The sequence below is a fragment of the Camelus dromedarius genome, chromosome 1 (assembly GCF_036321535.1).
Source record: "Camelus dromedarius isolate mCamDro1 chromosome 1, mCamDro1.pat, whole genome shotgun sequence".
In the NCBI taxonomy this organism is placed as follows: Eukaryota; Metazoa; Chordata; class Mammalia; order Artiodactyla; family Camelidae; genus Camelus; species Camelus dromedarius.
Window position 1 is genome coordinate 60936184 of NC_087436.1, and position 25601 is coordinate 60961784.

A 25601-nucleotide genomic window follows, 5' to 3' on the forward strand; every position below is an offset into this window, starting at 1 on the left:
AAAAAAAAGTGAATAGTACACTCCCAAGAATTGGGGGTGGGCCAATCCCAGTGAGGAAAAATGATGCCTTTCCTTTGTTTCTCCTGTCTTTATATCCTGGTTTCGTGATTGATTGATTAATTGATTGACAACTCAGGTTCTCTGTGCTCTGGTTGATTGACAGCTCAGGTTCCTTGTGTTCTGGTTAATTGACAGCTCAGATTCCTTGTGTTCTGAGTTGTTCCTTTCCCCTTCCTCTCCCCTTGCCCAATGCTCATTTCTATCTAAACTACCTAACAGAAGCAGAAACTAAACTGTTAAACTACACTGTTTAAACATCTCGTCTTATTTTTATCTTTCATCTAGAAATTTGTTAGCATCATTGTATTCTTTTTTTCTTGAGTCCTGTCTCAGAAAAAAATTTTTAGAAAGTTTTTTTAGCTTAATTTTTTATTAAATTAAAATAAATTTTTTATTAAATTAGTTTTTATTACTTATTTTTATGGAGGGGTTAATTAGATTTGTTTGTTTGTTTACATGGAGGTACTGGGGATTGAACCCAGGACCTCATGGATGTTAAGCACATGCTCTACCACTGAGCTATACCTTCTCCATTTTATTTTTGAATGGAGGTACTGGGGATTGAATCCAGGGCCTTGTGCATGCTAAGCATGTGCTCTGCCACTGAGCTATTTCCCTCTCCCGTTTAGCTTAATTTTTTGAGTAGGTAATATATTCTCACTATTCATAAGCTAGGAAATATAAAAATGTTTAAAAAGTGTAAGGTCTTATTCTTGTCCACTGTCTGTCCCATGAAAACCTTCGGCTCAGGAGATAACCAGTGTGCTTAGATTGTGGTCTCTCTAGATGATTTATGCATATTCAAACAAATATAAAAGGGATCCTTTCTCCCCCCCAACCCCTTTTACAGATAAAAAGTAGCATCCACACTTTTCTGCACCTTTTTTTTTTTTTTTTTGGTATATGTCGAAAAGATTTTCGTACTAGTACATAGAGAGCATCCTCATCTTTTTCTTACAAAATGTCGAATCTGTTCACTCTTCCTTCCCCTCTGCCACAAATCTAGTTCAGGCCACCACCATCTCTTGCCTAGATTACTTTCCCAGACTCTTAACTGGTTTCTATGCTTTCAGTTTCCTTGCCTCTCCAATCCAGTGTCTAACAGTAATGATCTTTCAGAAATGAAAATTTCTAGACACACTCTTTACAAAATCTTGGAATGGTTTCTCACAGCTCTTTGGGTAAAGACCAAACACTTTTACCAGTCCAACATCACACTCTGTGCTTTGGCTACACTGGCCTTTTATTCCTTAAATATCTTTTGTTGTGGAACGATTTGCACAAGTGTTTTCTGTTTGCAGTACTTTCTCTACCCTTTGCACCATCGCCCTCTCCTTTTGCCTGGTATACTCCTATTAATTCATGCATGAGGTGTCTGTTCAACTCAGCTTTTGGGAAGTCTTCCCAGCCTCCTTAGGTCCTGGTTAGGACTGTCCATATCACTTCAGTTTAATTGACTTTATGTTGTCTGTGTCTCCCCAGTAGGTGATAGTCTTCTTGAACATATAGCCATCTTTTATCTTGTTTAAGGTGGTGTCTCCAATGCCTGGGACATAGTAAACAGTCACAATGAATATTTGATAAGTGGATGAATGAATAAATTAGTCTCTTTTATGGATTCATCTTCCTTCACATGACTCTAACAGTGGTATTTCCAAATATCCTGCCTTCAGTCTTCTTTCTCTTTGTAAACTCTACTGTATTCTACCAACCACCTCTTAATGGTTCTGAACGCCTTATAATTTAGACTCCTTATTTGTGCTTAGTATTTATCTCCAGTTACCTACTGAAAGTATTTAAAGGGATAAATGACCTACAGCTATAACTAAAGCTGACTTCATACCTCTCCTTTCCCAACCTTACTAGCTTCTTCTGCGTGGCTGTGGTAATAACATGTAGTCTGCCATGAAAGGTAGAAATCTGTAAGCCATTTTAGATACTTTTGTCTTTCTTACCTCCTCTCCCCCATGTGTAGGAATCAGTAATCCCAGACCATTCAAGAAGACTTTATTATATAATTTATTTTGGATATGTATCAAATTTTGAACCGAAGATTTTGTTTTTAATTGAGGTTTAGTCAGTTTACAATGTTGTGTCAATTTCTCGTGTACAGCACAATGCCCCAATCATACGTGAATATACATATATTCATTTTCATTTTCTTTTTCACTGTAAGCTACTACAAGGTATTGAATATAGTTCCCTGTGCCATACAGTATAAACTTGTTTATCTATTTAAAGGTCTTAAGTTTTACATACTATATACATAGGTCAGAATAGAAAAAAAAATGTAGCACACTTAATCTTTTACATAAGAAGATGAGACTAATATTAGACTAGTACACACCAATTTTTCAAGTGCCCTGTTGGATAAATTACTATTGCTGCATAACTGCCCCCAAAATTGGCTGCTTAAAAATTGTTTAATATGTTCATTGTATTAAATGGGTCAGGAATTTGGACAGAGCATAGTAGGAATAGTTTGTTTGCTGCCTGATGTCAGTGGTTGAACTGGGAAGACTCAAAGGCTGGGTATTGACAGCTGGGACTGGGTGATCTGGAGTGTTTACTCAGATTTCTGGCATTGTACTAGAAGGACTCAAGGACCAGGATTGCTGACTGGAGCATCTATAAGTGGTTTCTCCCTATGATTTGGGCTTCTTCACCCAAAGTATACCATCCTTAGAGTAGTAGGACTTTTTAATGGCAGCTCAGGGCTCCAGAAGTAAGAGTTTCAGCAAACAAGGTGGAATTGCATTGCTTTTCCTTACCTAGCTTCTAAAATCATGTAGCATTGCTTCAGCTGTATTCTGTGAGGTATTAGTTACAGGAGAGTCAAAAACCCACCAGATTCAAGGGGAGGAAACAGACCCTATATATTGATGGTAGGAGTGTCAAGATCACTTTATAAAAGAGCATGTGAAATGGAAGCTATGGTTGTGGCCATCTTTGGAAAAGACAGCCTGTCATCCTTGTGCATGTATGAAATGTTGCTGGAATAGACACCCCTCTTAAGGTATTGCTCAGCTATTGGAATCCTTTGCTGACTCCTCCTTATTACTATAATCTCTGACTCCAATCTCTGAGGAGCCTATGGATCAGAGAATTGCGAGCTTGTTTCTGATGAACATAGATGCAAAAATCCTCGACAAAATATTAGCAAACAGAATCCAACAGCACATAAAAGAGATTATATATCATAATCAAGTTGGGTTCATCTCAGGGACACAAGGATGGTTCAACATATGCAAATCAGTCAGTGTAATACATCACATCGACAAGAGAAAGGACAAAAACTGCATGATCATCTCAATAAATGCAGAAGCATTTGATAAAATTCAACACCCATTTATGATTAAAAAAAAAAAAACTCTCACCAAAGTGAGTATAGAGGGAACATATCTCAACATAATAAAAGCTATATAACAAACCCACAGCCAGCATAGTACTCAACGGTGAAAAACTGAAAACCTTCCCACTAAAATCTGGGATAAGACAAGGTTGTCCACTCTCACCACTCCTATTCAACATAGTCTTGGAAGTCCTAGCCACAGCAGTCAGGCAAGAGAAAGAAATAAAAGGGATCCAAATTGGAAAAGAAGAGGTAAAATTGTCACTATATGCAGATGACATGAAGCTATGTATAGAAAACCCTAAAAGTTCCACACAAAAACTACTAGAACTAATAAAAGAATTCAGCAAAGTAGCAGGTTATAAGATTAACGTACAAAAATCAGTTGCATTTCTTTACACTAACGATGAATCAACAGGAAAAGAAAGTAAAGAAACAATCCCTTTTAAAATAGCACCCAAAGTAATAAAATACTTAGAAATAAATCTAACCAAAGAGATGAAAGACATACATGGAGAACTATAAAACATTAATTAAGGAAATTAAAGAAGACTTGAAAAAATGAAAAGATATCCTAGTTATCATTATAGTTAACTATTAATGAGAATTACGTGGACTTTCTGGAGAAGATGGAACAGTTACAAATTCAAATGACTTGCACTGAACCTTTTTCATGAGGCCTCTTTTATGTATTGGGAGAATACCTATGTGACATAGATCTTCATATATGCAGATATATACCTACGTATACTATTTTATTACAATTTAAGTAGTATAACAACTGAAATTTAACAAAAGTGGAGGTAAAGGGATTGTTTTTTATTTAATAGAGAAGTGTATTTCTGCTACTTCATATCATAGGAGCAAGATGTGAACTAGTATTTATTGCAGATGAGATTTTTTTTTTTTTTTACAGATATGCAATATGATGAAGATGATGATGAAATCACCCCAGATTTGTGGCAAGAGGCATGCTGGATTGTAATTAGGTAACTTTTTAGACCAAGCTGAATAAGCTTTAAAAGCTGCTGTAAACTAAACAGGGATTTCCTACTTACTCTGTTCTTGGAAATCAGATGTTCTATGTGAATATGCTGTTGGAGAGCTGGTTTGTCATTTTACTTATTTAAATATTTAACTTTAACTTAAAATATTTTGAATTTATAGAAAAGTTACACAAAGAATTCATGTACACTTCACCCAGATTCCCTAAATGTTAACCTTAAGCTCTATTTTCTTTGCCTTTTTCTTTATCTACATATTTGTTTCTAAAACATTTGAGAGACAGTTGCTTAGCTTAAGAGTACTCTTATATAATCATAAGTCACCAAAATGAGGATATTGATTAATGCAGTACTCTTGTTTAATCTAGAACGTTACCTGGATTTGGCTGATTTCCCACTAATGTTTATAACAAAATAAAACTTTTCTGATCCTAGATCCAACATAAAATCACATTGCATTTAGTTTTCATGACTTTTTCTTTTGTTTCCTATAATCTAGAACAGTTCCTCAGTCTTCCTCTTTTTTTTTTTTTTTCCTTTTTTGAAGGTTACAGTCCAGTTACTTTTTAGAGTGCTCCTCAATTTGGGTTTGTCTGATGTTTCCTCATAATTAGATTCAGATGATTGCCTCTGGTAGTAGTGATGTTCTGCTCTCACTGCATTATATCAGGAAGCACATGATGCCTGTTTGTTGCACTGCTGATGCTGTTAATTTGATTCCTTGGTGTTCTCATTGTTTTAAATGGATAAAGTTACAATAGGTTGTATTTCAGCCCACATTCCCGTCCAATTCTGAGTGTAATTAAACTAATAAAGTTCAGTAAGAAGCCTTACATATAGGTAAATAATAAAGTAACATCTTGTTATGTTAGAATATAAAATGCTACAACTCTCCTCTCTTACCAAACTGGCAGTTACTTTGTATATAGCAACATGATAATGCCTCTCTAAGGGCCACCATCTCCAAGATGCACATCCTCTTAGTTGACACTCTCTTCCTTTTCAAAGAACCACACGCCTCTGACTTTCTACCATTTGTATTTTGGAGTAAAACTGAACCTTTGCCAAACATTGTTTTGTTAAAAATATATTGAGTTTTTGGGATGTAAGTACTTACTTATTTTTCTGTTAAAGATGTGCTATAAACACTTTGCATTGAGACATTAGTATCTTCCAGATGTTTGAGTATTAAACACCAAGAGATATTTTATTAGGAAACAATAACCAGGTAGATGTTTGGGGTATGCCTATATTCTATGATCTCCAGGGAGAAAGAATATTTTGATGTTAGCCAAAAAGGAATAGTTTTCAGCATGTGGCAAATTGCTCAAAGATAAGATACTCTTTTTGAACAGACATTGCATTTAATATTTGTTACAGAATAAAATACTATTTGATTTTTACATTTGAATTGATTGTAGGTGCTTTGGCTGTTGTGAGATGACATTTTGTTTTTTCACTATTTAACATCAAATGCTTTCCCAAACAATGTGAATGTGATATCACTTAATATCACCAGTGACTTCAGTAAGATGACTTTTTGTACGAGTCATGATCCCATAAATAGGAAATATTCATATAGTTGAGGCGTTTAAAGGATAGCATTCTAATGAAGTGCCACTTTTCTAATGATTTGGGGGAAAGTAGCTGTGGTTCAGTTTCCTGGGAGAATGAAACTTGTCCATGGTTTTGTAATGATTTTTCATTGTAAATTGTCCATAGAAATCATTGCTGTTTATCTTACAGGCAGTGCCTTCCATGTACTTCTTACATATCACTGGCTGACCTAAGTGGCTGTGAGAAATTTCTTTCCTGTTAGTTCACAGTCTCTGCTGAAGGAAATTGCCCCCACCATTCTCGAGGCTGTACCTTTCCCAGGGATCATCGTGTACTGTGTTCTCCACCATAAGACCTAACCTCCAGTATTGGCAACCATGGTTAATTGAATCCGGGTGGGGCCTTGACCCAAAGTCAGTCACTCTGTAGGCTGGCCAGTGACCTGTGAGGTGATTTGATAATGCCAAATTGGGAGGCTGATGATTAGCCGGGCTGTGCATGTTATCTCAGAAAATTGATGTGGGGATGAGGGAGTCATTATTTACTAGGGGTAAGGGGCTAGAAGCTAAGTCCAGCCATACAGCTGTTCCTGGGTGGTGGTGAGAGGAGAGATTCCTCTTGCAAACAGCATGCCTACTCTTTTCTGGTCTCTGTCCTTCTTTAGGGCTTCACCATTTGATTTCTCTGCCTACGCTACCAGCTCTGATCTCTAATCCATGTCCACTTTTAATGATCAATTATTTGCTGAGTATTTTCATTTGAATGACTTAATCTCATGTTACCATTAACATATTCAAAATAGAATAATCTTTACCTAAAATTGAAATTCTTATATATGCTATATTTTGGTCATTTGGTAACATCCTCTCATTCAAATTAAAGTTATTTTTATCTTTTTTCATCCTTTTTAAAAATTATATAAGTTTCAGGTGTACAGCATTATAGTTCAACATCTGTATACACTACCGAGATCCCCACCACAGTCTAGTGATAGTGATTATCACTAATGCTGATAATCAACATTATCATCATCCATCAACATACAGTTGACCCCCCTTCACCCATTTCACTCACCCACCAGCCCCCTCCTCTCTGATAACCACTAATGTGTTCTCTGTGTCTGTGAGTTTTTGTTTTCTTTTGTTGGTTTGTTGGTTTTGTTTTACTTGTTTTTGTTTTTAGATTCCATGTATAAGTGAAATTATATGGTATTTGTTTTCTCTATCTGACTTATTTCTATTAGCATAATATGCTCATGGCCCATCCATGTTGTTGCACTTATTTTTATCTTTGACAATGCATTTTCTTTTGTTTCCCTCCTGACACCTTTTTCAAGAAGTGTTTCAAAGAGGTTATATGCAATTTATCGGTAAAGGACATTTGTAAATTAGGGCTTCCTTATAATTCTTATGTCGTGCTTTAAATCATTTTACCTGTAAGTATAAGTCTCATTTCCTCAAACTTAACAGTAAATTCTACAGAGGAAGTGTTACTTGTTTCACCCCTTTTTTGGATACCTTACATATTTTTATGTACTGATGAGTATAGAGTATTTGGTATTTAATAATTAGTATTTGTTGGCTTTTATGATAATGAAAATGGGGAAATATGCTAGAGAACATCACTGAGTTGTAACTGATTATGAACCCAAATGTTTTCCCAGTTCCTATTTTGATGAGAAAGGCTTGGTCAGACAACAGTTGGATTCTTTTGATGAGTTTATTCAGATGTCTGTTCAAAGAATTGTGGAAGATGCTCCACCTATTGACCTACAAGCCGAAGCTCAGCATGCTAGTGGAGAAGTTGAAGAACCGGTAAGATGGTTATTCTGATAAAGTAACATAAATAGAAGAAGAATTGATTTGAAATTTCAGTCCTTCTCTCACCTGGCCTAAAGGTTATAAAAAAAAAGTACATGTTTTTTGTAGTGTGCTGATAATATCTTCAAGCAGCTCCTGATTTATTCTTATTAAGGGAGAGATGTATTTTTGCAAGTAATGTAAAACTCTAATCCTAATTCAGATAGTAGGTAATTAATAGCCAGGGAGAGGAAACTCAGAGATACCGTGAACTACTAAGACAGGCAAGCCAGAAATGGTCATATTGCTTCAGAAAACTCCACTTTTTTCTTTCAGTGTAAGAAATCATAAAAGTAAAAGTACGTGAAGGATTTTTTCACTTGATTATTTGTTGCACTACATTATTATATCAATATAAGAGATAATAAGGGAGAATAATAAACCAAACATATCAGCAGTTTTAATTTTTGTAAGTTCATTGTAGTCTTTGTTTTCACATATGCATGTTTTTAGTGTTGTTAAAATTACGGTAAGTGTATAATTTTAGAATCTAGTTTTATATGAGTGATTGTAAAAAAGTATGTAGTCCAAAATAAAGGCTGACCCTAGTTTTTGAGAGGTAGAGAGACAGTATGCCTCAGTATGATGGGCCTTGAGAGACAGGAAAAACTGACAAAGTAGGGCAGGGAGAGCCCCACAAGTAGAGTTAGACAGAGGGAGAGGTTGTTATTTCTAGCCAGTTCAGTCCCTCTTTTGTGTAGCTGAGCTTATAAGAGCTGTTGTATTATTCTCATTCTGGTTGGAGGTGCTGCACAGACTTTTGCTGTTAAGAACAAAAATAATTGGATCTTTTGGCACTGTTTTGGAAAAATGGGCATGAAATTCCTTTTTTATACTTATGGCATCTTCACTTCACGATCTTTGCAAAACAAGGGAGATGATATAACAGTCATATTCAGAGTACTAGAATAAGTACTATTGGAGGGAAAGATTTCTCAAGCTGGGATTTTAGAGCTTAGTGGAAGAGATGGGAGGGACTTAAGCTGACTGTGAAGGGCGTTTGTTTTACTAGAGAAAAAATAATCATTTCAGCAAAAAATACTTGGTGTGTTTGGCTTGGGGATGGAATGGGAACCACGGTAGCCAATGTATTGTTTTTTGGTTTGATCTGTTCTTAATGAGTGTTAGTGGAAGATAAGGTGGAAGCAGATTGTCATATGCTTTGGATTTTTGGATATCATGAGGAATTGTGGAAAGATTGTCAAAGAAGTACATAAAATATTTTATTTTATTTTATCTTATCTTATTTTATTTTATACTTACTTACTTACTTATTTATTTATACTAACAGACTTTATTTCTTTAGAGCAGCTTCAGGTTCACAGCAGAATTGAGCAGAAAATACAGAGAGTTGCACAGAGCCCTCCCCACCTGAACAGATATACTCCCCTACCCTCAACATCCTTTATCAGTGTGACATATTTGGTACAGTCAACGTGGACACATTATTATCAACCAAAGTCCATAGTTTACATTAGGATTCACTCTTGATGCTGTACATTCTACTGTCTTTGACAAATGCATAATGATATGTAGCCACCACTATAGTATCATACAGAATAATTTCATTGCCCTAAAAATCCCTTGTGCTCCATCTGTTCATTCCTCCCTCCCTCCCTTCCTCTCCCCAAACCCCTGGAAACCATGATTCTCTTTATTGTTTCTGTAGTTCTGCCTTTTCCAGAGTGTCATTTGGTTGGAATCATAGTTTGTAGCCTTTTCAGACTGGCTTCTTTCATTTAGTAATATGTCTTTTAAGTTTCTTCCATGTCTTTCAATGTCTTGATAGCCCATTTCTTTTTTTTGTTAACAGCACATGTATTTTTAAATTTATGTATATGTACTGTTCATTGTTTCTAAGAACGTTTATGGCTTTAGCTTTTTAAACTGACATAGTTATCAAAGGAATAAAGTCAACCACAAAGTAAGAATTAATTCAAAAAGATACATACACCCTGCTGTTAACAGCAACATTATTTATAATTGCCAAGATATGGAAGCATCCTAATTGCACATCAGTAGTTGAGTAGATAATGAAGATGCAGCATATATATGTAATGGAATACAATTCATCCATAAGAAAGGATATTTTGTCTTTTACAGCCCTTCATTTCCTTTTTTTTTTTAACTTCAAAAACCAGAATTTTATAACCAGCATAAACGTTTCTATTACATCAAAAACATCAAAATACTTAGAAATAAACTTAGCCAAGGAGGTTAACCTGTACTCTGAAAACTGAAATGACACAAAGAAATGGAAAGATTTCTTGTGCTTTTGGGTTGGAATAATCAACAGTATCAAAATGGCCACACTACCCAAAGCAATCCACAGATCCAATGCAACCCCCATCAAAATACTCAGGACAGTCCTCACAGAACCAGAACAAACAATTCCAGAATTTATTAGGAACTACAAAAGACTCCGAACAGCCAAAACAGTCTTTTGTAAGTCTTCTTCTTTTTTTTTTTTTTTTTTTTTCTTTCTTCTTTCTGTTCTCTTTTCTTATGGTTTGATGACTAGAGAAGTTCCTTTAACATTTGTTGTAAAGCTGGTTTGGTGGTGCTGAAATCTTTTAGCTTCTGTTTATCTGTGAAGCTTTTGATTTCTCCGTCAAGTCTGAAAGAGAGCCTTGCTGGATAGAGTATTCTTGGTTGTAAGTTTCCCCCTTGCATCACTTTAAATATATCATGCCACTCCCTTCTGGCCTGTAAAGTTTCTGCTGAAAAATCAGCTGATAACCTTATGGGAGTTCCTTTGTATGTTATGTGTTGCTTTTCTCTTGCTAATTTTAATATTTTCTCCTTATCCTTAATTGTTGTCAATTTGATGACTATGTGCCTTGGTGTGTTCCTCTTTGGGTTGATCCTGTGTGGTACTCTCTGTGCTTCCAGGACTTGGGTGACTATTTCCCTTCCCAAGTTGGGCAAGTTTTCAGTGATTATCTCTCCAAAAATTTTCTCAGGTCTTTTCTCTTTCCCTTCTCTTTCTGGGACCCCTATAATGCAAATATTAATGCATTTCATGTTTTCCCAGAGTTCTCTTAAACTGTCCTCATGTCTTTTCATTCTTTTTCCTTTTTTCTGTTCTGCAGTAGTGATTTCTACTAATCTGTCTTCTGGCTCACTGATCCGTTCTTCTGCCTAATCATTTAGTCTGTTCTTGGTTCCTTCTAGTGTGTTATTCATTTCAGTGATTTTATTCTTCAACTGTTTGGGTATTCTTTATATTTTCCAACTCTTTGCTAAAAACTTCACTCTGTGCATCTATATTCCTCTTGAGTTCTCTGAACATCTTGGCCATCAGTACTTCAAACTCTTTCTCAGATAAATTGCCTATGTCCTCATCACTTATTTCTTCTTCTGGGATTTTATCTTGTGCCTTGGCCTGGGAGATACTTCTTTGCCTCCTTATATTGTCTATCTCTCTATGTGTTTGTGGATTCCTTCCACAGGCTTTGGGATTGTTGTTTTCTTATTTCTAGTTATCTGCCCCTGGTGGATGAGGCTGGTCTAGAGGCTTATGCAGGTTTCCTGGCAGGAGGAGCCGGTGCCTGCCCACTGCTGGGTGAAACCTGGTCCTGGACCTCTGGTGGGTAGGAGGTCTGTGTCTAGAGGCCTTTGTGGCTTAGGAGGTCTGCTGATGGGTGGGGCTGTGTTCCCACCCTTCTGTTGTTTGGCCTGAGACTTCCCTACAGGCTGTTGGGTGGGGCTTGGTCTTGGTGCTAATGATTCAATCAAGATGTCAGCCTCCAGGAAAGCTCCTGTAGATGAACACTCCCAGAAATGTCCGCCACGAGCTTTTATGTCCCCTGGGTGAACTGCAGCCTTCCCCCACGTCTCCAGGAGACCCTCCAAATCCAGCAGGCAGGCCTGGCCCAGGTTTCAATGAAATCACTGCCTCTGCCCTTGGACCTGGTGCACACGAGTTTGCATGTATGCTTCCCAAGCGAATGTAGTCTCTTTCCCCTAGCCGCATGGGCCTCCTGGAACTGTGCCCCGTTGGCCTTCAGAACCAGATGTCCTGGGGTCTCCTTCTCTTCCCAGTGCTGGAACCTGAGCTAGGGAGCCTGACGTGGGGCTTAGAGCTCTCACTTCTGTGGGAGGGCCTCTGCGACTTAACTGTTCTTCAGCTTGTGGGTCACCCACCCGGGTGTATGGGGCCCAGTTATACCGCGAGCATGCCCCTCCTACCATCCTGTTGTGCTTCCGTCTTTATGTTTCCAGTTGCAAAAGATCTTTTTTGCTAGGTTCCAGTCTTTTTTTTGATGATTGTTTATCATTCAGTTGTGGTTTCATTGTAGTTGTGAGGAGAGGCGAGCTCTTGGTCCTACCACTCTGCCATCTTGACTGGAAAATCCATGAAGCATTGTTTTAAAAATGTTGCTTTGGAAGTGATGTTTCTTTGGAGTGGGAAGAGGCTGGAGGCAGATAAAAATCTTGAAATAATTTTCAGTAAGTTTCAGATAATAATAATAACTAACGTGATGGTGGAAATGAGAAGTTGGATGACTGAATTCCTTTTGGTTCATTATCACCATGAGTTCTCTTTGCTTTTTACTCACTCCAGTTTGGGAAACTTGGGTATCAGGAGTTTTCCTTTAGTGGTCAGCTTCGTTCCATCTTTTTCTTTACTGAGATTTGATTTGAGAGGAATCCGCTATCCATTTAGCTGTGGAAAGTTCTCATGGATTTAGTTTTATTGGGTAGCAAATAGATATTTAATAAACTTTTCTTTTTTCCTCTTTTTGTTTTTTTAAGGTGGGCTGAGTCAGCCAAGGTTAGAAATTCTCATATCTTTATGTAGAATAGTAATTAGTATTTTCTGTATGTTTAATTGGAGAGCTTAGGTTTACTTTTTCTATGTTCTGTTGATTAGTTGAGAGCATGTTTCTAATTGTTTGAATGTGTATTTTTTTTATTTTCTGGTAACTTTGTATACCTGACCAGAACTAAGGAGAGGGCGCATGAAATGGCTATATAGATCGTTACTTAAATCCATTTCAGTTATTTGATATGAACTCAGAGCATATGATGTGTGCTTAGTCTTTATTTAGTTGTGATATGCTAAGTTTCTTTTTGTCTTCCATCTTAAGAAAATGATGAAGTATAAAACTTGACATCTTTGGAATATGGATGTTAACTTTAGAGAGTCCTCATTTTAGTAAAGTGATTAATTTTGGCATTTTCTAGATCTGTTTCTACTCAAAATGTTGATGTCAATTAAAATGGAATCAGATCTTTTATGGAAAAAATTATTTACCCTTTTCATGGTTTTTGGTTTTATTTTAGCCAAGGTATTTGCTGAAATTTGAGCAAATTTACCTCTCCAAGCCTACCCATTGGGAAAGAGATGGTGCTCCTTCACCAATGATGCCAAATGAGGCCAGATTAAGAAATCTCACGTAAGAAAAAAATTTTTTTCCAGCAATTCTGGAAAATACAATTCTGAAGATAAAATTTTAACCAGTTGATAGTTTCAGCAAATACCTTACTATTAATTATGATCTACTTTTATTTTCAAAGGTACTCTGCTCCACTTTATGTTGATATAACTAAAACAGTCATTAAAGAAGGTGAAGAACAACTTCAGACACAGCATCAAAAAACTTTTATAGGAAAAATTCCAATTATGTTGCGTTCAACTTACTGCCTATTGAATGGCTTAACAGATCGTGACCTTTGTGAGTTAAATGAATGCCCCTTGGATCCTGGTGGCTACTTTATTATTAATGGATCAGAAAAGGTATGATAGCATTATTTTTAAAAAATTACAAAATAATCATTAAGATTTAAATTGTGAAAGTTGAAATTAAAAGGTAAACTTTTCTATTGAATTTCTATTAAACCGTAACTTTATTTAGCTGTGTATGATATATGCACTGGAAATTTATGTGGTCAGTTGTTTGAACTTAGTTGTTTCTGTGAAGCATTTTTGCAAAATGGAGTTTGTAAACGTCAAGAATTGATGTTTCGTTGAGGTTGTATGATGAGATTAAATTAAGATGCAGCTTTCACTGTTCTTTTTACTTCAAAGACCTTCAGGATTTTATGGCTGTAACCTTTATTGTCCATATAGGTTCTGATTGCTCAAGAGAAAATGGCAACAAACACAGTCTATGTGTTTGCCAAAAAGGATTCTAAATATGCCTACACAGGAGAGTGTAGATCATGTCTAGAGAATTCTTCTCGACCCACCAGTACGATTTGGGTTAGCATGCTGGCAAGAGGAGGACAGGTATGGACTGTTACATGGTATTGTTTGGGTTTATTCCTTTTGGTCTAGTTTTGTAAGTTATCAGACTGCATACTTAGTCAAAAAGTTTTTCTGGAGCATATTATCAGTGTTATAGGGTAGACATCTTATTATTTACTAGTTGTAACAAATTACTCCAGTAGCAACATTCATTTATCATCTGTTTCTGGGTGTAGCTTAGCTGGGTCCTCTGGCTAAGCATCTCTTACAGGGCTGCAATCAAGGTGTTTGTCTGGGCTGCAGTCATCATCTTAAGGCTCCTTTGCATGGTTGTTGGGCAGGATTCAGTTCCTTGCCTCTCGGCTCTCCTCTGTACAACAGCTGACAACATGGCAGCTCACTTTGTCAGAGTAATTGAACAGAGCTGTGAAGCATACAAGCAAGATGGAAATCACCATCTCTTATACCTTAACCTTAGAAGCAATATCCTATCATTTTTGCCATGTTCTTTTTGTTAGATACAAGTTAGTACATCTAGTTGATACTCAAGTGAAGGGACTACACAAGGCATTGATTGTAGGCAGGGATCATTGGGCACCATCTTAGAAGCCAGGTACCATAGGCATGTCACTTATAGCTAACGTTTCTTGCCTATTTGCTGTGTGCCAATTATGTAACTCAGATTGCTTGATTTAATCTTTATAACTATTGAAAATTAGCTGTGATTAACTATTTAATTTCATGTACACTTTTAAAGTCATACGTGCACTTTAAAATAGTTCAGAAAAGTACAAAAATGGTTGCACTATAAAAAGTAGTCTTCCTTTGACCCCTCACCCCACATTTCTTTACTCGAGGCAGCTGCTTTTGCTAATTTCTCATGAATCTATCCAGAAATAGTCTTCATGCAAAAAATACAGATGGGAACATATCATACACACTGTTTGAACTTTGCTGGTATCCTTTAAAAACATGTTTGGATCTGCAGTTGATCATTGGTTTTGAGCTGTGATATTCCATAAATAGGTGTAGCATAATTTATTGAGCCATTTCCCTTTTGATGGACATTTAGATTTCTAGTCTTGTGCTCTTACAAATAGTTCTGTATAGTCTAATATCACTTTAATAAGTTTTATAAAGGAGAAGAACTTGAACATTAGAGAGGTTTAAGTGCCTAAAGTTACAATCACTTGTAGAATAGGTGTTTAAAGAATTAAAGTGGTTTTTACTTGAAAATGATGGTGGAATGGGGCTCAAGTACAAGTGTTTGCAAAAGCTCTTTGGGTGACTGTGATGTGCATTCTTTGTTTAGAAGCATTGTCCTGGATTATGGAGGGTAAGTATAGGAACACAGTGTATTAGAGAGATTATCATGGCAGCTGTTGGTAAAATGAATTAATTAGAGGCAGAGAAAGGAAAGTTACCCAGATTTAGTGATAAATTTGATATAAGGATGAGTCAAGTAAGATTCTATGGTTCTATCCTGACATTCTAGATAAAATAGAAAGCTTCCGAGAATTGATTTTTACAAAGAACCTGGTGAGTTCATTTTTAGACAGAAGTTTTTTTGGTGGAGCATTCCTTTTTAATGTTTTGCTTATTTTGAAAAAGATCTATGATGAAACAAATAATAGACTGCATGAAATAATTGAAATCTAAGTTGAAACAACCAAATGGCAGTTGGAGATATGAGGGTTGAGGGTACAGGAAGAAGATCAAGGTGAAGATTTGTGTATCATTTATGTAAAGTTGTTACTGAATACCTGTGAGATGGGGTAAGGTTTCTAAGCAAGGAGGCCTGAAGTAGGAGGAAGAAGACAACAGAAACTGTTATTAGATGGATCATGGTAATGTTGGGTTACGAGGCCAAGAGAAGGTAGAGTTCGATATTGAAGGAAAGAAATTTTATTAAAACTGGGAAACGAGGTAATTGTATGGCATTGTAGACCAGTAACTTCTACTTCGTTTCTGTATGTGTTACAATTAAAGAGAGACAGACTGAAAGAGAAGCTTGAGAGAGGCTGTTAGTTTTGAAACATTATTTGTATATGGAGATACCTCACAGACCAGCTCTGAGTTAATATTTATTTTTCATTCTGTGCTTAGCTTTTTTCTACATTTGTCCATCCATATTCTCTCTTTATTTTCCCTTCATCTATTTCTTTCTTCGAAAATTTTAAATTTTTTGGTCAGGGGAAAAGGTGAGAGGTCTGTGTTCATATTCTTTTACAGGAAAAGATCATTTCCAAGTGCAATGTTGGAAATTCTAGAGAATCTTGGCAGACAGAAAATAGAGAATGGAAGTTCTCCCAGGTCTAAATGACCAGCTTGTCCATCAAATAAGTGAACCTATTCTAGTGGTTTTGAAAAGCAGCCACAGTACATTTCTTAGAGTATGAGATACATGCTTTTTTTGAAATACGTACAAGGAATATGTATATAAAGTGGTTCTTGTGATGTTTATATATGCCTTGATCTCTGTGTCCTCATATTCTAACGATGTTTTATTTTTCTAGGGTGCAAAGAAGAGTGCTATTGGTCAGCGCATTGTGGCAACCCTACCGTATATCAAGCAAGAAGTTCCTATCATTATTGTGTTCAGAGCATTAGGTTTTGTGTCTGACAGAGATATTTTAGAGCACATTATTTATGACTTTGAAGATCCAGAGATGATGGAAATGGTAATTTGAAAGCAAAATATAGTCACAGTGTTTTACAAGAGGTTTAAAGTTACTGACTTTTGCTAATCCTAAAACACAGTAGAAAGCTGCTCTGAAGATCAATTTAGCTGTCACAAACCCCATGCTATTTGCAACGTAGCAAAAACCTTCAGCCCTGCCTTGGCTTCTTTCCTGACAATTCTCTGTAAAATAGACATAAAAACTAGAGGCAGCCAGAGTTCATTGACAGCAGCAAGAAGAAACAGTAGTGAAGAAAATCATAAAAGCATACTAGTCTCGTGCAATTTAGTAAAAAGGGAAAATGAATAGTTAATATCTTCTATTTTTAAAAAACTTTATTTTGAAATTATTTCAAATTTATAGAAAAGTTGCAAATAACTCTTGTATTCTCTACGTCCAAATTCACCCGTTGTTACCTTTGCCACATGCCACTTTGTCTGTAGATTCACATTATTTTTTTCTGGATCATTTGAGAATAAGTTTCAGACATCATACCCCTTTACTTCTGAATACTTAGTGTATATTTCCTAAGAATCAGGACATTTACTTGCATAATCATAGTATAGTTTTTAAAATCAGGACTTTGGTACAGTACATACTGTTAACCTAGAGATCTTACTCAGATTTTTGCCAGTTGTCCTGATAATGTTCTTAATGGGATCCTCTCCGCCTCTATCAAAATCCAATCCAGGATCATGTATTACATGTTTTCACTTGTCTGTAGTCTCTTTTAATCTTCCCTTGTCTTTTTCCTCACTGAAACACTGAACACTGAAAGTTTTAGAAAAGATAGGCCATTTATTTTACAGAATATCGTTCAATTTGAGTTTTTCTGATGTTTCCTCATGATTAGATTGAATTTATGCATTTTTTGGCAGGACAAATACAGAGATCATATTGTGTGCTTCCCAGGGAATTGCATCAGGAGTCACATGTTGTTATTTTGTCCCATTATTGGAATATTAACTCTGCAGTGTCATCTTTTAGGTTCCTCCACTGTAAAGTTAGTACTTTTGTGGAAAGATTCACTGAGTCTAGATAAATATGCATTTCCTTATCAATCTTTTCCATTGATGATCCTTGTCTCAGTAGTAGTTGATATTCTTAAAGTTGTTCTGTATTGTCCCAAGTCTTTTAGACTGCAGAGAAATAAGGCAAAATGCAGGCCAAACATTGGTCACAAAGTTAGAAAGTTAAGTATATGTTAGTTATTAAAGTATTTATTGATATGGGTATATGACAAAAATATCCATTTTTATCCAGTTAGATTTTACTTTAAGCTTTTGGTAGTAGTAATTTTTTTTTTAAATTACTTAAAGATAAAAAGTTATTTCAGTAGTTAAAAGATAACCTCTTAAACCAAGGTTGAAAACAGTACAGTGTATTTATTCATTTGAGGCTTAGTAAATTTTAATTTGAGTATTAAACTTCTCTGAAATTTTTTTTTTTTTTTTTTGGTTGGGGGCAGGTAATTAGGTTCATTTATTTACTCTTGGAGGAGGTACTGGGAATTGAACCCAGGACCTCATGCATGCTAAGCATGTGCTCTACCACTTCAGCCGTACCTTCCCCACCTTAAACTTCTATAAGTTTATACACACACAAACACATACATATATGCCATAGTTCATTAAAATGTAAAAAAAAAAAAAAAACCCACTGTGCTCTGTTATAATGGAATTATTTGTATTTATCTGGAAAATATAATTGCCTGTGCTGATGAGCAGATTTTTTTCAGAGATCTCTAGATCTCTAAGATGTCTTCAAGTTCTAAGGTTTTGTGATTCCTTGATTTTATAAAAGTTTTGCATATTCAGTTAGGTCCATAGTTATTTAGTGTATTATAAAATAAGTGAGATAGGCCAAGGATTCAGCTTCAGGAGAGCACAGCGCTCTCTAAGGTGTCTAAGGTGTCTAAGGTCACGGGAACTCAGTTTTCTTAGGACGTGCTTGGGAGGTGCTCCTGGGCGGAACAGATGAGGAGAAGGCTAGAAAATAAGGAGAAGCTTACTGTGTGTTTCTGTTACCAGTTGACTTCTTTTAACATAAAAATATGAATTTGAAAATAATTTTTCATTTAAATTAACTGATAGGTTAAACCTTCTCTCGATGAAGCCTTTGTCATCCAAGAACAGAATGTTGCACTCAATTTCATTGGTTCAAGAGGAGCAAAGCCTGGTGTCACCAAAGAGAAAAGAATTAAATATGCAAAGGAAGTCTTACAGAAAGAAATGCTCCCTCATGTTGGCGTCAGTGATTTTTGTGAGACCAAGAAAGCTTATTTCTTAGGGTACGTTAAATTTCATTGTTCTAAGTTCTTTGCCAAGATACGGTTTTAATAAAAGTTTTTCTTACAGCTAAAAATGTCAAAATTGATGTTTTTAATATGTAAGTTAAGAAAAAGCCAAAATCATGTGTTTTCTTTTTTACTTCTTTTTTAAAAGGTACATGGTTCATAGGTTGCTTCTAGCAGCTTTGGGTAGAAGAGAATTAGATGACAGAGATCACTATGGAAACAAAAGATTGGACCTTGCTGGACCACTACTTGCATTCTTATTTAGAGGGTAAGAAGTTATAGAATGATGTTGAAAGTAGAGAGATTTCACTTTGGATTATTTCACATGGAGGTGCCCCATCCATATTGGGTACATATGAAGTTAGCTGTATTTTTTTTGCCACTTGCTCAGATTTAGTTCTATTTCTTGTCTGAAAATGTCAAGTTTGTGAGGAATTGTTTATTACTTGTGTACATTTTCTTTATTCCTCTCTACTGTTACAAGGCATTTGAAAAAGCTGTTACTGCCTTGATTTTCTAAGTGCTGATAATGGAATTTTTATTAGTTCTGCTTTGCATTTTATAAAAACACATAAGCTGGAGGGAAATCTCTCAAAATACGAGCAGTGGTTGTGTCATTATTGGGGTTATATGTGATTTTTATTTTATTCGAGATACGTTTTTATGTTTTCTGTATTTTCTATAATGAACATATAATACTTTTATAATTAAAAAACTTATTTGTAAAAATAATGTAGGCAATTTAATACAAAAACAATATTAGCAACGTTTTGTACATATTCTATTATTTATTGTGTTATATATTAGTGTTTTTCAAACTTCTTTCACGATCATCCCACTAAGAAGCCTCTTACGACATTTCCCCCTAATTGCTTTGCCTGTGTATGTTTATGTACTGTATGTACACCTGTGCATTTTATATAAAAAGTAGTAACCTCCCTCCACCTCAATCACTTTTCGCCCCCTTGTGGGTTATATTGTCCCCGTTGACAAGGCACTTTGTAGACCTTTGCGTGTTTAAAATAATACTGTTTTATTGGGCAGAATGTTTAAGAATTTGCTTAAAGAAGTACGGATCTATGCACAGAAGTTCATTGATCGAGGAAAGGATTTTAACTTGGAGTTGGCAATTAAAACAAGGATTATATCTGATGGCCTAAAATACTCCTTAGCTACTGGAAACTGGGGTGACCAAAAGAAAGCTCATCAAGCCAGAGCTGGGGTATCTCAGGTAAGGATGTGTCGACTATGACTACAGTTTTGATAAGAAAATGTTATGGAACTAACAGAATCTTTCACTCATCGAATGTAAATTATTTAGCTTTTTTTTTTTTTTCTTGATCAGAGGTAGAAGCACTTGGCTTTTGAATTATGAAAGTGAAATTTTTCTTAAATTAGCTATTAGTATTACTAAGAGAGATTTAAACTTTTGGCTTACATCAAGATAGTTAATAAATTTGAGTAGCTACTTGGAAGGTGAGATGGTCCATGTTTGTGAAATTTTTATGTCTTAAAGACTCCATAGTAGAAGCTGATGCCCAGAGAATAGAAGGGCATCTGCTTCCTTTTTTGCAAAATGTAATACTTTAACACTTATTTCTCTGTGTTGGCCTCTTGTATGTACAGTGACTGTAATAGCTACTCTCAGAAGGAGAATTGGGGGAACCTTTTACAAAAATGTCTCACTAGACATATTTATTTATTTACTTCTTGTAACTATTTTTCATATAAAATTGAAAATTTATAATATACATGTTTAGCTTTGTGGAATTTGGGGGGAATCTCCCCCTTTGCTTTTTTTTTTTTTTAACCAGCCTGTACCAGTGTCACCTGAGATTAATTTGGCATTCAGACACCAACTTTAAGCTTCTGATTCCTAGAAACATACTACAGATTTTAAGAAATTTTAGAAGGATGCTGATAGCCCAAGTTAATTTCTAGTTCCTTTTAACTTAATACGAATTTGTTGAGTATACTTGGTGTTTGTGATGCTGCGTTCAAAAACACAAATGAGATACTCTTCCAGCCCTCAAGGAGCTCACCATCTATCAGTGGAAACATTCATCCATGTGCAGCTCACTTTGCTTTGAGCTCAATTATGATAAATGTCATCCTGCCAATTCAGTGTACAGCTCTTGGGACTTATGATGTGCCAGGCACTCTGCTGTACATTGGAGATGCAAAGATGAATAAAACATGATCTCTGTTCTTAAGTAGTTTATAGTCTGTACTCATAGACAGACATAAACAGATATTACAGCATGGTACAGTGAGTATTAAATGAGAGCTGTGCACACCTGCTCTGTGGGGATGCTGGAGAAGGCTGAGAGGGTGAAAAGTGTTTTCTTTAGGAGGTGACACTTGAGCTGAATCTTGAAGGGTAGTTATTGGAAAATGGCCCAAGCCTGGAAGGAGGATAAAACTAGTAGCTCACAGGAAAACTGGAAAAAATTTAATATCCTTAACAAAGGGACAGAGAGGGGAAAGAGCATATATGTATGGGAGGAGCGAGAGCAGCCTAGGGTTTTCAAATCAAAGTGGGAGAGTTAGGAAGATGGGGTTGGAGAAGGAAGCTGGGAACAGCCCATAGAGTGGAGTGACATGTTCATTTTTGTTTTTTAGGTAGCTTCACAGTAGTTGGCAGTGTGGAGAAAAGATTTGAGAAGAGCAAAATTGTTGGCAGGAAGATTGTTGCAACAGGCTGAGTGAGAAATAATTAGGGCCTACACTAGAGCAGTCTTGTAGAGGGGGAGACAAATTTGAGAAATACTTGGGAAGTAAGTTTTGTAAGACAGTTCTTCGTGGAGGTGGGTGAGATGTCTTCTATAGAGGTGGTAACATTTCACTAGGCAGAGCAGAATGGGGAAGTGCATTCCATTTGGTGGCAATAGCATGGTCAGAGGTTTGGGGTTTTGCAGTGTGGATGGGGTACAGGAGTTCTGGAGACTGGTAGGGGAAGGTCCTCTGGGACATCATTGAGAAGTGCTTTATTGTCATGCTCCTCTGTAGTTGGTGGGGGCCTGTTTTATATTTTTTAAGTGAGTGAGTGATATGAACATATCTGTTTTATTAATTCTGGTAACTGAGGAGGTTGGATTGAAGAGGGAGACTGTAAGGATTTTTGAGCTGATTGTAGTACAGTAGGCAAGAGGTAAGGGGCTGGTCTGTTGCTGTGACACTGGGAATGGAGGGGTTGGCTTTTAGAGAAAATTTGAAAGTAGTGTTGACAGGATATGTCTATTGATGTGTATAAAGGAGGAGGTCAGAGACAAAAATATTTTGAGATTTCTGGATTGGAAGATTAAGGGAAAAGTGATACCATTAACCATGACAGGAGACTTAGGAAGAGGAAGGAGGTTTGGGTTGTTGTAGAGCTGGGGAAAGTGGTGATTTGTTAGTAGGTACATTGAACTTGTGTTGCTTGCTTTATATCCCTCTAAGTATTACCTTACTTATAGAACACTAAGCAAGGCAATACTTGTAAATATTGAATCTCTGTGTTGGACTCAGAGGTCTCAGCCTGGCGGAAGTTCTGGGATGGATTAGTGATGTCTTCTACGGTCAGAGAAATGTGAGTTGGTAGCATTTAACACTTTCTGAGTGCCTAATGTGTGCCAGGTACTGTTCTAGGTATTTGGATGTAACAGAACAAAGCAAACAAATATAAAATTGCCACCCTTGTAAAACTAACATCCTTGTGGTTGGAGACAGACCATAAGCAAAAGTTACGTGGTATGTTAGAACTGTATGTCTCACGTTTGCCATCCCTGCTATAAGCCTCAGTTAAGTTATGGGGGTGAACAAGATTATCCAGGGCAGGGTGGAGAAAGAGGGATAGGGATAGTTGGACATTGGGTGGATTATATGTAACAATATGACTTTACCTCATTCTACTATTTGCCAAAAATGTGATAGTATGAGTAACAGAAATGCCCAAACTTTAAAGATTTACTGTTGTTTTTTAGGTATTAAACCGCCTGACTTTTGCATCTACTCTTTCTCACCTGCGTCGTTTAAACTCTCCCATTGGTAGAGATGGCAAGCTAGCAAAACCAAGACAGTTGCACAATACGTTGTGGGGAATGGTGTGTCCTGCTGAGACCCCAGAGGTAATGCACTAGAATTTATGTTCAAAACAAAGAGTCTGACAGGAGTTATGTAGGGGATAATTACTTTTAGAAGTAAGTTTTTATTTAATTATACATTGTGGTTTAGAACTAATGTGTCATTTATAATTTTGTTCTTCGGAAGTGAGAGTACAGCCTGAGAGTAAACTGAAGGAAAAGTGTTTATGGAGAAGAATTTTGATAGCCATGTTAAATCAATATGAATAATATGTACTTTGTTTATTCCAAGGGCCATGCTGTCGGACTTGTGAAGAATTTAGCTCTGATGGCTTATATTTCAGTTGGATCTCAACCTTCTCCAATTCTGGAATTTTTAGAAGAATGGAGTATGGAAAATTTAGAAGAAATTTCTCCTGCAGCTATTGCTGAGTGGGTATAGATGCAACTTAAAAACAAAAAATAGAAAACTATTGTTAATCTTTGGTTATAGAGTTACTAAGTGCAAAATGCTGTTTGGTTTTACATTTTAGTGCAACCAAGATTTTTGTTAATGGCTGCTGGGTTGGAATACATAAAGATCCTGAACAACTTATGAACACTCTAAGGAAATTGCGGCGTCAGATGGACATCATTGTGTCTGAAGTAAGAGTCTTTAACTAAGAGGGCATGATCTGTGAGATTTCTAAACGGGGCATAAGACTAGTGAAAGTTATTTTTGCATTGGTATCTTTCTTGAACTAGTTTCCTTTGAATTATAAAGTAATTGTCAAAAGTCTAGGTGATGTTTTGAGCTAAATTTAATTATAAGGTATTACTTGCTGTAATGTCTTAGATAATATGCATTTAAAATTTTGGCATGTAATTTAAGTTTTTAAGTTATATTTTGGAGCTCAAATTACATTTTAAAGTAAAAGAAATTCTTTTGAGAATCTTTTTGTAAAGCTGACAATAATGCTTTTAAAAAGAGAATGAGCTTTCTGATTTCTCCTTTGAATCCAGAGATTCATTCATGAAATGTGATACACCTTTATTAGATTCTCTTATGTTTATTTTATTTATTTATTTATTTATTTATTTATTTATTTATTTATTTATTTGGTGGGGGGGAGGTAATTAGGCTTATTTAATTTTGGAAGAGGTACTGGGTATTGAACCCAGGACCTTGTGTATGCTAAGCGTGCGCTCTACCACTTGAGCTATACCCTCCTCCCCATTCTCTTATGTTTAGGTGAATGTTGAAGTGCCCTGGGATTAGGATGGGTTTTGTTTTTTTTTTTTAATCATTAAAATATAAGATGAGTTTTTTTTCCTCCCCAAAATAGGGCTTTTGCTTTTAGTGTCCTGTATTGAGGGCTTAGACTTAGGCTTTTGATTTCCCCAAATCTACACTTTGGAATCTGTCTAGGTGAAAGTGGGTTTGGGAAGAAACTATAACACACTTAAGCTTCTTCCTGTCTACCTAGCAAAGCAGAGAGTTGAAGTTTGGCTGCTCCAGGTCTTCTGGCAGGCAGACCCTGGGTTTTGACCTGGTGTATTCATAGCTTACTGTCTGGAACAGCATGCTTCACTTGAGGGCAGGCAGGTCTGAGAGAAGGCCTAAGAACCCAAATTCACTGTGTTGTTTATGACTGAGACCTTTGTTAATGCCGTGTGTTTCTGCAGAGAGCTGCGTTCAGGTTTTTTATCATCTCTAGAGTGAAATTAAATTCTTCATGTTGTTTTAGGCCTCTTTACCTTCCCATGGGCCCATTCACTCAACCTGGAGTGCTTGTGTGCTCCTTGAAAATGGACAGTAGGGAGAGGGGTGCTTACTACTTTTTTTAGGTAAATCTCACTTATTCTGCAAAACTTCTGTATTAACTCTCCCTCCTTCAGGATGCTTTACCTGTCTCCCCAGTTTGATTTTTTGTAAAGGGCCATATATTAAATACTTTAGGCTTTGTTTACCTTATAGTGTTTGTTGTGTATTCAGCTGTGCTGTTGTAGTGAAAAGTAGCTGTAGATAATACATAAACCAGTAAGACTTTATTTACAAAAATAGACAGCAAGTGAGGGCAGATTTGGCCTGCAGGCTAGTCTCTGAGCCCCTGATTTAGATCTCTGTGACTAAATATAGCATATTTTCCTTAAATAACTTCTGACAGAATGCTTATACTAGATAGTAATTTGATTTATTTGCCTGCCTTACCTGCCACACTGTTAACTTCTCAGAGGTGGGGACTGTGCCTTAATACAACTTTGTATTTCCAGTTCTGAGCATGATACCTAACATGTAGTGCTTAACACTGAGTGAATGTTGAACCTGTAAATGGACCCTGTGTCCTTGGACTAGGCTCTTTAATCTCCTGTTGGAGAGTGTTGTTGAGAGCCTCGAAGGGGGAGAATTGTATATATTTTTAGGAGTCTAGTGCTTTTCCCTTATATTTTCTGATAACCAGACGTCCTGATTTTACCTGTTTCTAACTTTAGCCTTGTGTTGGACCTGTTAGGCTTTCCTGTCAACAGTCCTCTCAAGAACATCTATTTTGGAAC

General features: G+C 36.3%; 1 protein-coding gene across 1 annotated transcript in view; it reads left to right on the forward strand.

Annotated features, from left to right (window-relative positions):
- The window catches only part of POLR2B (RNA polymerase II subunit B), a 44184-nt gene that overhangs the window by 933 nt on the left and 17650 nt on the right, over nt 1-25601 (forward strand). The window contains exons 2-13 of the mRNA XM_010983379.3: nt 4329-4401; nt 7637-7787; nt 13122-13234; nt 13356-13575; nt 13909-14067; nt 16542-16706; nt 18800-18996; nt 19151-19270; nt 20047-20233; nt 22968-23111; nt 23359-23498; nt 23600-23711. Of these exons, the coding sequence (XP_010981681.2) occupies nt 4329-4401; nt 7637-7787; nt 13122-13234; nt 13356-13575; nt 13909-14067; nt 16542-16706; nt 18800-18996; nt 19151-19270; nt 20047-20233; nt 22968-23111; nt 23359-23498; nt 23600-23711 (1781 nt within the window). The remainder of the gene's footprint in view (nt 1-4328; nt 4402-7636; nt 7788-13121; nt 13235-13355; nt 13576-13908; nt 14068-16541; nt 16707-18799; nt 18997-19150; nt 19271-20046; nt 20234-22967; nt 23112-23358; nt 23499-23599; nt 23712-25601) is intronic.